Genomic DNA, 12,448 nt, shown 5'->3' with positions numbered 1-12,448 from the left:
GATTTAAGGGCATAGAAATAGTTTTTGGCCAGCTTAACCAGAATGAGACAGGCTAATTATTTTCTACATAAATCTTCGTGTATCTAGTCACTAGGCTGGCACTTCGATGTGAACCACGAGACAATGAGGATGTTCTTTCCAAGACTCATGACCCCTGCTCATAGCGCGACAATTGAATTCTCCTCTTGCGATCTCTGTGCACCAAGTGAATGACTTTATCAAACTGACCGGATCCACACAATTGTACCTCCCAGCACAGTTGTGTGATATGATGTGGCTTCAATTTAGCTGCCACGGATACTTGAAACAAATTCGTAAGCCGTTTTGACTGGAGGAGTTCGCGTATGTTCCTGACAAAAGACTTGTAGTCTGGAATACCGAGCTTCCTGATCTCAAACTGCTCGATCGAGGTTGGAAGCATGAGCTCAAGGTCAAGTTTTGACGGTCCGGGGGGAGGAATGGAAGGTCCTGGAATCGTCAAGTGACGAAACTCTACACTCAAGGAGAATCTCTTGAGGTGGGTCAGGTTCTGGAGTGACCCGATGTTGTTTGCAACCCACGTCTGCTCCTGAACCTGCCTTCCACCACTCAATCCGTCCGTCCACCGCCTACATGCCTTGATTTGAATGTCAAGACTCTCCAAGGCGTGACAGTGCTGAATCCAGTCGCCGAAGCGGTAGCTGAATGGATCGCACGTTGTGGCTGACATTGTTACGATCTTGATGTCCAGGAAGCGAAGGCTCTCGCAGACTGATAGCAGATTTTGCAAGCTGCCGGGTGTGATCCATGAAAAGTCAGCATCAAGCCTTTCAAGTCGCCTGCAGGCATTCTTTGGCATTTCCAGGTCTCCGCTGCTCGTTTTCGCAAAGATGGGCATGTCGTGGATGGTCACTGTTTTGAGAAACGGAAGCTGAAAAAGAACCAAGCTCGGCTGAATGCACGGTGGTATACCGCTTGGACAAGCGTTGAAGTCAATTCTCGTCAACTGAGGGAATCGCTTTGGCTGCCCGTTCAAACTCTTTCGTACCAGGCTTGTCAAGGCATTCATGTCGCAGTTCAGACTCATAGTGAGTCTGTTTAGGTTGGGTAGCCTCTTCACCCAGAATGCTGTTGCCAGGTTGTAGTATTCTTGTCGACCATGTTCGCTTTCGAGCCAATTCGGATAGTTGTCATTCCATGAAGACGGGAGCCATATATACTTTCGAAAACATGGGTGTAGGAAGGCATTGACTACTTCCTCATCGTAAGGGCAATACAGCTCTCGAACCAGCCGACACAGGCGAGGAATTTGGCCAAGCGTTAAAAGGCACTTTGATGATCGTGCATCGATGCAGCGATACAGGACCCTTTGAGCAAGGCTTTCGAGTCGCTTTGATGCCAAGCACGCGTTGTAGAGGGTTATGTTTGCTTGTTTCCTGGAGATTGCATCGGGGTCGTTACTATCTTGTAGCATGGAAAAGATATTTAAGAGGACCTCGTCAGGAAGCCATATCGCCGCAGGCTCTGGTGCACTCATGATTACGATGACCGTGGGACTTGGAATGCAAGAGACAAAAGGCTGGGAAACAAGATGGAAAGAGGACAGGGAAAGGGAAATGCAGGAGGACAAACAAACAAAAGAAATGTGAGGAGACGGCAAGCCACAGGCAGGACAGGTATGTTGAAACGAGATGTGCACACTGTGGTAATATATCTGAGGAGCTGTCCTGCAGGTCTCAGTAGGAACTTCCAAGAAGTAAAGGTGCTCACAAAATCTCTTACTACTCTCTCTCAGTATCGAGTCATTCAAGTATGAATTCGACAATATCAGAATAAACTCTACTCAAGCTTTTAATAATAATGGTTCATAGCGTGCGAACTCAACTGTCACCCAACAATCAGACTCAAACAAAACGCCACACAGCAACCTTTGTCCAATCACCTTAGAGCGAGATAGCCTATCAACGCATCTTTACCGCTTACATGGTGACACAGGTGTTGGCTTGGCATCGAAGGTGGCTTTGTGTAAGATTGATCGGCTGCGCTAGTCAAGGATACCTCTAGTAGAGATACTGACTGACCTTGTAACGTAGAGTTTCTTGTTTTAAGATTTCTGAGCTGGTAGTAATTGTATGCGGCGTGTCCTGGGGCTAGTAGTCATTGGCAGTCGATCCATATAAATGAACTCCTCGCTCAAGAACTTCAATCTCATCACCGACTTGAACATACAGATTTTCAACACTGTTCGCAGCCTGCTGCAAGCCCGCATTCTCTGGCACACAGTGCATGCCAAGGTACCCAAGAGCCCTTGGGTTTCCATCCTCAACCGTTCGATGCTTAACAAGTGTTGAACTCGGCTGCGCTTTCCCTCTCGTTTTGTCACCATCTGGTTTGTCCGTATCAAATTTACCCGTAAGCGGATTCACGTTAGGTAAAGTGCAGCGCGATGTTCGGCAAACGACAGAAAGTGAAGGGGAGGCTGCATGTTGTTGTTTTGGCACAATGCAATATCGTTTCCATGTTTCTTCGTCAAACGCTGAAGCGCCTGTGATCCAAATATTTGCGCGAAAACGAAGCGCGTTGAGAGGCTGATTTTCCTTGGGGAGAAGGGCTGAAACGGCGTGGACGGAGGCGAGATTGTTCACGTTGACGGGTTGTTGGTCTGTGTAACCGTGAACAGCCGGTTTGCCGATGTGTTCCAACGGTGCGAGGTTCTTCTCAGTTGGCACAAGAGTGTTTGGTGTACAGCGCAAAAGAGTGAGATTTTGATGCTGGGGGATGTTGAGGAATCGTTTGAGTTTGGGGAGTGCGGTGGCAATCGTCGGTGCATTTCCCATATCCAAGCCCTTTGCTTCCCGTGAATGAATGGCAAAGGTCTTCATAGTGATTCCATGCGCTTTGAGATAACTTTCATCCGGAGATAGTGGCACGAATGCGGAGACTTGCCGTTGATGCGAAGACAAAAATGAATTCAGCTGCTGATACAAAGTCGGAGGATCTGGGTTTGGGAACTTGAAGACGAGGCATCCCATTGAATCGAAAGAAGGTTCTCTCGCATCGCTGCCACCTTCGGGTCTGAGCCATAACTCAGTCTTAATTTGCGACATGAGTGGTTTAGTCCGCTGACTGATAAATCGCCATATCGGACCTCCTTCTGATTCCGCCCGATTGACTTCTGTCGCTAGAGCAAAGCATCGGTCCCAGACAAAACCGCTTTTGATGAGTTGCGCTCGGTTCACTTCGACTGGGGCGCATGATTTGATGGGATGCACGAAGATTGCCTTGATATGAATTGGGCCATTGGTTTCAGTGTTCTCGGGTAGATCGTATTTTGAATCGGTTTGATCGCTCATGTTACTTGACGACACGCCTTCTCTTCGAAGATGACGAAGTTCTTTGGGTGTTGAGGGTGCATTCTGAAGCCAGATGGTGATGAGACTGCCCAGCAAGACCGCGATTGTGATGGCGATTGATGTCGGCGTGAAGTGATTGACACTCCCTGTGATATTTCCTATGAATGATTGGTCCATTGTTTCTTCTACACAAACCTCTCTGTGATTTTTCCGAGTTCAATGGATTGTGAGTGAAGGAAGTTTGTAAAGGACCCCTCACACGCTAAGATGCGCTGTGAATGCCGATGACTGACACTAACCATGGTGCCAAAGCAGGCCCACCCACATCCATGCTTTACAGTGGGGTAATGATGAGGAATCATCTTCACTGATCTTAGCTTGCAGTGACAAGGTAGAGGCAATTGAACGTCAGCCTTGAGTACCTTTAACTCTATGATTCCATGTCTAATTGTGCCATTGACTATTTGTAAAGAAATATCTAAATTCACTAACCCAATACATCCAACATGAGAAAACCAGAACACCACATTTATGCGAGAAAACATATACAATCATAACCTCAATCAATCATCCTGGTCGCATCATCATTTACAGAATCAGCAGAGATCCAAACAGACCTGATACAAACACCATGCCCAAGCTTGCGGCAATCTTGAAGGCATCAGACTGAGCCGCACCAGTAGACGCGGCGTCATCCGAGCCGGCACTGGAGCTGCTTCCAGTCGCCTCGGAGTCGTCACTCTCGGTCGTCTGAGGCTTGAAAGGCTTGACGGCGCGTGTGCTTCGAGATGAACTAGCCTCCTCAGTCTCGGTGTCGGAGGGAGTACCAGAGTCAGTGACCAGCACTTCATCGTCGGTTTCGGTGGGCTTCGACTTTCCAGCACGTCGGGCACCAGTGCCAGAAGGTTCATCTCCAGCGGGCTTATCAGCCTGGGCAGCACCTGTGTTATCAGGTGCATCGTTCCCAGCAGGAGAAGCACCAGGCTTCGAGTCGCCAGCAGGCTTAGGCTTATCCCCAGCATCGCCGCCAGCGCCCTCTGCAGGCGTGCCATCTGCAGGCTTAGCAGGCTTCTGAACAGCGGGAGGTGCAGGAGGAGCCGTAGTGGGAACTTGAAGCTTGCCATCCGAAACTTGACTAACAGGAGGGGCAGTAATGATAGGGATTTCCATATCATCACAAGGCGTCGTGCGAACCTGAACCTGTCCATCGCCAATCTGGCACATAGGAACAGCGATAGTCGTGGGAACCTCCCTCGTCGTACCGTCAGAAACAACAGTCACAACAGTAGTTGCGACAACACTGCTTCCCACGATTCTCTTCTTAGGGGCAGACTTTGCATTCTTATTCTTCCCACAGGGCATGACGCCGAATTCAACAGGTTCACACTGCTCAGCCCAGTTGCGGTCGTATAAGTTGTAGAAGTCGCCGGATTGGCATTGCCAGAAAATTGCAGAGGGTCCGAAGGCGAGAGTTCCGTTGGAGCAGACTGAGAAACCAGATGTGTAGATTGCGCCAGCTTGAGCGGGCTTGTCGAATTGGAATTGGTAGCTGTCGGAGATATAGCCTGTTCGACCTTGGGCGTCCTTGAGAACGCCATCTTTGAGGCTCAAGACGAGAACACCTTCACCACTGCACGATCGCTTTTGTCTGTTAGTCAAGCGTTACATTTGCGGGTGTGGTCTTGCTTACCTCAGTGACATCGCGCTTAGCGTTTCCAGGCTTGAAGATTGTGACTTCAAATTGGCCATCGTATGAGGTTGTGCAGCCCTTCGGAGCCTTACCCTTGGGGGCAATATCTTCTGTGACTGCTTGGGGAATGGCAAAGGCTGTGGCTGCCAGAGCCAGGAAAGCCAATGATGTTCTCATCTTGAAGTCGAATTATGTGATGAAAGAAATGCAGAAGACTTTTGTTATAGAGATGAACGAAAGATGTCTTTGTTCTTGTCTGGTCGATGTGATGATGAGTCTCTTCAATCGAGAGAAATGGCCTTCTTGATATACATGGCGTCGTACTCCACTCATTCTGCCTGGAACGCTATATCAAAGAGGTTGCACATCTTCGTATCGATACTGCATTATTCACACGTCAACCCGTGTGGCTGGGAAGCCCAGAGCTACGGTACTCAACAATTCGATAACCATTAAAACGCTTTGTCGGTAGTCATACATGCCAGTCGCTCAGCTTTTCAGCGCCTTGCTGTGGCGAAAGAGCACTAGTAAAGCAGGGAGAGCCGCATCGCCAGGGCCTCGTTCACGAGCGTGGTTGGAAGGCTTCAGCGCAAAGTGCTGAAACTCGCTAAGTTAATGAGAAAACTTTACGCGCTGGAATTTTCGTTATCGATTTGAATGGCAGCGTGTTTGAGGGAGGCAAGATGGGTTGGTAGGAATGGGTAAGGGGCTAAACGAGCTCAATGTCTCACTTTCAGATGGGTCCAGGGATCGAATCAATTGAACCTGGCAGAATGATAGGGAAGTCCGAAGTTCAATATGCTATGGTTTATTTTAGCATAGAATCAATTGGGCTGTTATAATGGCCTTATTTCCAGTATTTTGGTGCATATTCCGCGATAGATGGCGACCAACTTGCCGCCTAACCATTTCATTCAATCCACCACCAGCAACGCATCACGAGACAAGCACATAGTTGACGTTCAAATATATCTGTGGATTTCATTCTCACTACCGTCATTCTACCTCGTGACCGAAACCTGGTGACTGCCGATTTTCGTGTTGAATAGCGTGATGAGTCTCGATCAAAAGGGGAGACGCAAGGGAGTGGCGCTGAGACATGATCGACCCTTGCGCCAGGGTTTAACATGGCTCCCAATGCTCGTTCAGGCTACTTAAGATATGTGGCTGACAATACATTAAAATCCTTGAGCTGATCGGGAAAATCGGTAAGCTGAAGATTCTTCAGTTGGTTCATCCCGGCTACGACATTGCAGCCGGACTTTCCGCCAACTCTTGAAATGCTGTCAGCTTGCCATGGCATCTTATTGTCTCACTCTGCTACGGACAAACTGCAGATCTACTGAAAGTCAAGCCGTTGGCTAACATCTGATATGTGAAGGTGACAAATTAGCTGACTAAACAAAACCTTCAGTCATATCCTCAGACTTTCTTCGCTTCTCACTCTGATCCATGCTCCTGCTCAAGTATCTTGTTCAAAGTCTCCATCAAAAGCTGAGGGTTCGTCTGATGAGGCGAGTGAGCCGTATCAAGCTCAAAAACAGGGACAGGTCGGCCCCCGTTCTCCTCGAGTCGTGAGATGAACTGCCGCTGAGCTGGTTCAGGGACAAGGATATCCTTCTTAGTCAGAATATAGCTAGACGGAATGAGTTTATGGAAACCATCGTATGTCTGCTCATCGCCAAAAACCCTGACGGCCTGTGAAATCTTAGAGGCTGCCTGAGCTAGTTCTTGGCCTTGCTCCTTCGTCAGATCGCTGTAGAAGCACATGGCTGTTTCTTCATCGCATACAAGGTAGTCGCCCTTCGAAGTCCCTATTAGTTCACATTCAACCCCATATGTAAGTCTCACGTACCTCGCGGCGGGGATAGCGGCCTGGGTTGGCTTCGTATAGCCCCTGACTACTTTTGCCAGGAGGCGCAAAGATCGCAGCCTGAAATACCAAACGGGTTATCCCGCCTTTTAGGCCTGCCTTCTCCCGCTCAAGACGGCTCAAGCCACAGGTTGCTTCAGTTCCGGCCATTCCGCCATATGAGTGCATAAGCAGGACAACATCCTTTCCTTGGTTGATGTGTTTGTTCAGAACAGATCGAGCCTCCTTCACGTCATCAGCCAGACCTGGCGCAGGATCTATCCTTTCTTCACGTGAAGACTGAAGAGGAACAACTTCGACGGAATAACCCTTGTCTTCAACTGACCGTTGGATGGCGCTCCAGAAGCGAGGTAAGCTGAAGTTGCCAGGTACGATTACCAGCGCAGGCCTTGCAGCTGCACGAACGACAGCCATATCCGAATTAGAATTCGAGACGGCAAGAAGTCTGATGATGCTCAAAAAATCCTTATGAGGCCCTCGGCTCGGGGTTATCCTACATCCATGTCTGTGAGGGGTAAAACAACAGTTCAATTGATGGTAAGACTCAGAACTGAAGGATTCCATGATCTTATGTCAGATTTCAGGCCTCAGACCCAGGGCGGCAAACCACCGACAACTCATATATTTTCTTTCCCAAGTCGTGATTCCAGCTACGTCTCACCCCATAGATTCTACCAAGGTTCAGGTAGCAAAAAGGGCTCGAAAGATGCAAAAAAGAGTGATAATAGTGGAATCTAACCACTGGCATTGGACGAACAGGGAATCGAACCCTGGACCACTCCCAGAGGCGCATCTTCCAGAAGAAAGAACATGCTAAGGGAGTATTATACCACTAAACCATTCGCCCGGAATTGCTTTATGATTGGTTGAAGCTAAAAGAGGGTGTTGGTATATATATGTGTAATAAATTTGGTACTTCATCGTTTGCATCACTTCCTTTTATGCCACGACTTCCAGCTCAGATCTGTCAGTCATATCAAGTAGGCAAGGCTACGAAAGCTACTTGCGGGATACCTCCGAGTTGAGCGAGTTCATTAGTCGGAAATTGACTTGCAATAGGGTAAGTAATTCAGCAACAATAACTGTATTAGGGAGAGAGCGATAGTGTGACATCAGCACCGATAGTTTGATAATGGTAAGACTAGTAGGAAAAAGAGTTTTTTTCTGAAGAATTATACTAGATCTTATAGATAGACCATAATTGAAACGTCAGAGATCGAGAGAGGCCGTAGGGGCTCGGGGCCAGATCCGAGGCTGCGGGGTTTCGGGTCCGAAGAAACCCAGCTTGAGTCATCATGAACCTATTCCACACATATAAATACTGTGGTTGATATGAAACTTTACCGTCCCAGTGGATCTGTATACTCAGGCACCTCAAGTTCAATCGAAATTCAGTATGGCATCTTCTCAAATTGGCTGGATTGGTAGGTACATTTACCGCCCGCCAGCTACATCAGAATAATGACAAGCAGGCCTCGGCTCAATGGGCCTCCCCATGGCAACAAACCTCCAACAACACTTAACCTCAACAGGCGCCCCCAATATGACTTACTATAACCGGACTATCTCTCGCGGTGACTCTCTCAAGAGCCTCGGCGCTCAACCTGCGCCCTCAGCCACAGACCTCGTGGCAAATTGCGATATCATCTTCCTATCTCTCAGCGACGACTCAGCTCTCGAGTCAACCCTTGATTCAATTATCGACCCTGATATCTCTGAACAGCTCGCTGGAAAATTGATCGTGGATACGTCAACCGTTCATCCGGACTCTTCTGCCAACGCTCAAGCCCGTTTGCATGAGAAGGGTGCCCAGTTTATCTCCTCACCTGTCTTTGGTGCAAGTCCCGTTGCAGCGCAGGGAATGCTGTTATGGATTGTTGCGGGACCTGATGATGCTGTTGAGAAGATCAATCCTTATTTGGAGGGTGTGATGGGAAGAGGTGTGATCCGAGTTGGTGAGGATGTGAGGCTGTCGAGTAAGATGAAAACAGCAGGGTAAGTGCTCCCACCCGATACCTGAGCATGCCTAATGATGAGATAGAAACTTCATCACAGCTGGCATGATGGAAGTCGTAGCAGAAGCCCACGTCCTAGCAGAAAAGTCTGGCCTGGGAAGCAAGAATCTCGAAGCCCTGATTGAGCAACAATACGGTCCTCTGGCACTTTCCATGTCTCAACGACTTACTACCGGAGCCTACATGCCAAAGAGAGGCGACCGACCTTGGTCTGACCTGAACCTAGCAATTAAGGATGTTGGTCATGGAATTACTCTTGCTGAACAGTCTGGAGCGAGGTTGGAGGTTGCTGAAGTAGCTATCAAGCATTTGAAAGATGCAAAGCAGTTCTCTAAATCTGAGGGAAGACCCCTTGATTCTTCTTCTATGTATGGAATATTGAGAAAAGAGTCTGGGCTATCCTTTGAGACAGATCTAGTCAAGAAGCGGGATGAGAAGAAGTAAAGAGTGAAACATGACTGATATCAGTCTTTTATCATTAATCAGTGCAGCTAGTGCAACAAATCGCTATTTCATTACATCTCTAACGAGTGCTTCGCTTCATATTTTGCCATTCATACCATCGTCATCATCCATAACCAATCGGGTATCACATCATTACTCATAGTGCAGCTTTACCTCTAGACTCAAAAGGCATAATCAACACCAAGAGTCCAGCTGCTATGAACAATGCGCCACTTGTGTATACAGGGGCAGACGTTTCCAGGTTTGCGAAGATCGCAATGATGGGCTGTGGAAGTCAGTATTGGGTTTGAGAGGGCGCCTGGGGGTGAACTTACTGCCATGATGCCAAAGATTCTGTTACAAGACGCGCACAAAGCATTGCCCGTTCCGCGATGAGGCGTAGGGAAAAGCTCCGGAGTGAAAGAGTAGAGAACGGCGTACATGATATTGCTGAAGAAGTTGAAAGCGCATTGCCAACCAAGTAGAGCATCGCTTGTTGTAGCAGTCGTGGAGCAATAGAGAAACACGCCGGTGAGTATGGTGCTGAGTGACAACGTGCCCTTTCGTCCCAGTCGCGGTAACTCAACAAGCCACCCTCCCAGAAGAGCACCTGGTACACCAAGAACAGCAATGATGAGACTGTTTCGGTACGTGAGGTATGTACTTCCATCGCCAAAGTCGGCACCCTTAGTCGCCTGGATATACGGAATAAAGGCGTTATAGAGGGGATATCCAAGGCCGATGAGTGCCCAAACTGCCATGATCAATCCCGTACTGAGACCAAGTTTTCTGGTAACGAAGAGAGCCTTGATATGCGACAAGTCGACCTTCTCCAAATATCGTTTGAGTGCGGCGCTGGTATCTGTCTGCGCAACATAACCCTCCGGCTCACAAGCCTTCAGATCCTCAATACTAAGCGTCGACGTCTTCCCATTCTTCTTGGCAACAGTATGCACCACCCTAACAGCCTCTTCGTCACGACCCTTACTCATGAGATACTTCGGCGATTCGTAGATCTTGAACAGAACAAAGCGCACAAGGAACATGAGAAGTGTTAATCCGCCAACCGTGATGGTAAAATATCGCCATCCCATGTTATCTTTTCGTCGACAAACTGTATCCTGTTCGCATGTGTAATTGCCTAGAAGTGGCCATGCGATAAGTGTACCGATGACTTGCGCAATAGCCCAGTCAATGGAGAGAACCGTGAGGAGATATTGATGCGACGCAGGTAGGAACTCAAGAAAAATGGCCGAGTCAACTGGTAGATTTCCGCCGACACCAAAAGACCACAATGCGTCGAAAACGCCAATGGCTGCAAAATTAGGAGCGCTGGCTGAAATGAGGCCCCAAATTGCTGTAAGACCGAGTGTAATGTTGAATGCCCATTTTCGACCAACTAACAGAGTCAATAAGCAGGGATTGAAGGGCACTGGCGGAGTGACTTACAAACATCACAGCCAAAGCCCCAAAACATTGCACCAGCTAAAAGACCAATGTTCTGCGCCAGAGTAAGGTATGGCGGATTGCTTACGCTGAACTCATTGGCGACAGGTGTAAGAATAAGCGATGTGACGATTGGCCAGAGATTATCGCTCGCCCAGCCAAAGCCTATGACGACGAAAAGCTCCCACTGATACCGCCCCATACCGAGATCTTGAATCTGACATTGTTAACGCCCACCCGATCAATAAGACGAGGGGGGAAAACTTACAGCACGGTTCAGAATACGAGCTTTCGCCTCATAAACCGGATCCAAAGCCCCTTTCGGAATAATCGCTTCATCATCAGCAGCGTCAACAAGGCTATTCCTCCTCCCATCATTATTAATCGCCCCGTAGGCTTTACGCTCTTCTTCCTTATCAGCCATGGTGCAAGAGGCAGACTCGCGAGATTGAGACTTCAAGAGACGACCGGCCTCTGAGTTTTCGGCTGGCGGCATGTTTATGTTATATCATGAGAAAGGGTTAAGAGATCGTCAGTGGCTTGATATTGAGAAGGAATAAAAAACAAGACAAGAACTCCCCGGGAGGTTGCGAGGTCGCGGGGTTTGATGGTGCAATTCAGTAACTAATCCACTCTTGTCTTTGTGGGTGCGCGGGGGGCTCGCGTGCCACGTTCGGTGATCTACGGTTCTTGTGACAGGGGTTGTGGTGATGCCGCTTATTTTATGGCGTCACTTGTTGGAGTCATCGATTTGATGTGAGTAAGCATCGTATGGTAACGTCCTGGTCTTGAAGCGACAGAAAGTCCAATACTGACTATGCAGATGATTCAAGCGAGGATTACAGAATATTTAATACATTCATCATTCTTCGGATCCCGAGGTTCGTGAGTGTGTTGATCTTCCAGTGCTGATCGGTTGATCCGTCACACTAAACACTGTCCTCCAAGGCCGGACTCCCCGACCCGTTAAAGCCACCAAAAGCACCCAAGTTTATCGAGATGACCTTCCACACGAGGAAATACCTACAGATTACAAGATTTCAGAAAGTTATCACATTGGATCTGCTATGATAGGTTCGCCTTGTCTTGACGTAACCCCAGCTTTTCAGCCGCGGCACATCCTGGTCAATTTTCATGTTCAGCATGACCACTAACGTGGGGTTTGTGATGGTGATGGGGCCACGAAAACATAAACATGTTTAGTCACGGAAGATATACATTATTTTGGAGATATTTTGAGTTGATATCTCATTTTGTCTCGTTTTATACATGATGCTCTCCCCGATAGCTTTTCTTTCCCCGTGATTGATCGTCAGCTAATATTGAACTGATCGCCCGGATGAGCTCCGAGCCTCCGATGACCCCCACGCATCAGCACATCCTCCCCGCTTAAGAATAATACTTGTAGGAATAGTTCCCATTCAATAACCGGCCAGAAGAACCCGAGTCCCATAATTCATCAGTTGTTCGTCAATATCGTCCGAGGACCTCCCCATCGTTTGTCAGCAGCTGGGTCTGAGAGAAAGTCTCAAGTGCTAGCTTGCAGCCTTTAGAGAAAGCGATCTCTATTCCATAATTTAACTTGACTGGAAGGATATTTTGGTCAGAGCATGTTGTCGCAAAAGCTTAAGCCGCAGTAAACAATCAA

General features: G+C 48.2%; 6 protein-coding genes and 1 non-coding gene across 7 annotated transcripts; 1 reads left to right on the top strand and 6 right to left on the bottom strand.

The window, feature by feature from the left end:
* Window positions 1–145: 145 nt before the first annotated feature.
* BKA55DRAFT_511259 (uncharacterized protein) lies at window positions 146–1,516 on the bottom strand (the record flags this gene model as incomplete). The annotated part of the gene is made up of 1 exon (XM_046187687.1): window positions 146–1,516. The coding sequence occupies one exon, from the start codon at window positions 1,514–1,516 to the stop codon at window positions 146–148; it is 1,371 nt and encodes a 456-aa protein (XP_046050099.1).
* A 168-nt stretch (window positions 1,517–1,684) lies between these two features.
* BKA55DRAFT_566366 (uncharacterized protein) lies at window positions 1,685–3,563 on the bottom strand. The gene has a single exon (XM_046192625.1). The coding sequence runs from the start codon at window positions 3,507–3,509 to the stop codon at window positions 2,130–2,132; it is 1,380 nt and encodes a 459-aa protein (XP_046050098.1). The 5' UTR covers window positions 3,510–3,563; the 3' UTR covers window positions 1,685–2,129.
* A 357-nt stretch (window positions 3,564–3,920) lies between these two features.
* Window positions 3,921–5,199, bottom strand: BKA55DRAFT_510580 (uncharacterized protein; the record flags this gene model as incomplete). The annotated part of the gene is made up of 2 exons (XM_046187621.1): window positions 3,921–4,973; window positions 5,023–5,199. The coding sequence occupies 2 exons, from the start codon at window positions 5,197–5,199 to the stop codon at window positions 3,921–3,923; spliced, it is 1,230 nt and encodes a 409-aa protein (XP_046050097.1).
* Window positions 5,200–6,462: 1,263 nt separating this feature from the next.
* BKA55DRAFT_593495 (uncharacterized protein) lies at window positions 6,463–7,309 on the bottom strand (the record flags this gene model as incomplete). The annotated part of the gene is made up of 2 exons (XM_046195560.1): window positions 6,463–6,825; window positions 6,878–7,309. The coding sequence occupies 2 exons, from the start codon at window positions 7,307–7,309 to the stop codon at window positions 6,463–6,465; spliced, it is 795 nt and encodes a 264-aa protein (XP_046050096.1).
* A 334-nt stretch (window positions 7,310–7,643) lies between these two features.
* BKA55DRAFT_t155 lies at window positions 7,644–7,742 on the bottom strand. The gene has a single exon. It is a non-coding gene; the product is annotated as a tRNA-Ala (tRNA).
* A 363-nt stretch (window positions 7,743–8,105) lies between these two features.
* On the top strand, window positions 8,106–9,376 carry BKA55DRAFT_566362 (NAD binding domain of 6-phosphogluconate dehydrogenase-domain-containing protein). The gene is made up of 3 exons (XM_046192624.1): window positions 8,106–8,319; window positions 8,368–8,890; window positions 8,937–9,376. The coding sequence occupies exons 1-3, from the start codon at window positions 8,292–8,294 to the stop codon at window positions 9,352–9,354; spliced, it is 969 nt and encodes a 322-aa protein (XP_046050095.1). The 5' UTR covers window positions 8,106–8,291; the 3' UTR covers window positions 9,355–9,376.
* Window positions 9,377–11,608, bottom strand: BKA55DRAFT_566358 (major facilitator superfamily domain-containing protein). The gene is made up of 4 exons (XM_046192623.1): window positions 11,069–11,608; window positions 10,804–11,017; window positions 9,690–10,753; window positions 9,377–9,640 (listed from the first exon to the last, which is right to left on the bottom strand). The coding sequence occupies exons 1-4, from the start codon at window positions 11,294–11,296 to the stop codon at window positions 9,512–9,514; spliced, it is 1,635 nt and encodes a 544-aa protein (XP_046050094.1). The 5' UTR covers window positions 11,297–11,608; the 3' UTR covers window positions 9,377–9,511.
* Window positions 11,609–12,448: the final 840 nt, after the last annotated feature.

This window comes from Fusarium redolens (assembly GCF_020744475.1).
Source record: "Fusarium redolens strain MPI-CAGE-AT-0023 chromosome Unknown BKA55scaffold_7, whole genome shotgun sequence".
Lineage (NCBI taxonomy): Eukaryota > Fungi > Ascomycota > Sordariomycetes > Hypocreales > Nectriaceae > Fusarium > Fusarium redolens.
The sequence above is the reverse complement of the archived record's forward strand: the minus strand, read 5'-3'. Positions and strand labels throughout refer to the sequence as shown.

Bases quoted from the DNA above. Each gene is read 5' to 3' on its own strand.
- BKA55DRAFT_566366 (XM_046192625.1), bottom strand. From the start codon at position 3,509: ATGGACCAATCATTCATAGGAAATATCACAGGGAGTGTCAATCACTTC.
- BKA55DRAFT_566362 (XM_046192624.1), top strand. From the start codon at position 8,292: ATGGCATCTTCTCAAATTGGCTGGATTG. The intron at 8,320-8,367 runs GTAGGTACATTT...AATGACAAGCAG, and splicing joins TTCTCAAATTGGCTGGATTG to GCCTCGGCTCAATGGGCCTC. The intron at 8,891-8,936 runs GTAAGTGCTCCC...ATGATGAGATAG, and splicing joins AGTAAGATGAAAACAGCAGG to AAACTTCATCACAGCTGGCA.
- BKA55DRAFT_566358 (XM_046192623.1), bottom strand. From the start codon at position 11,296: ATGCCGCCAGCCGAAAACTCAGAGGCCGGTCGTCTCTTGAAGTCTCAA. The intron at 11,018-11,068 runs GTAAGTTTTCCC...TAACAATGTCAG, and splicing joins CTCGTATTCTGAACCGTGCT to ATTCAAGATCTCGGTATGGG. The intron at 10,754-10,803 runs GTAAGTCACTCC...TGACTCTGTTAG, and splicing joins GGGCTTTGGCTGTGATGTTT to TTGGTCGAAAATGGGCATTC.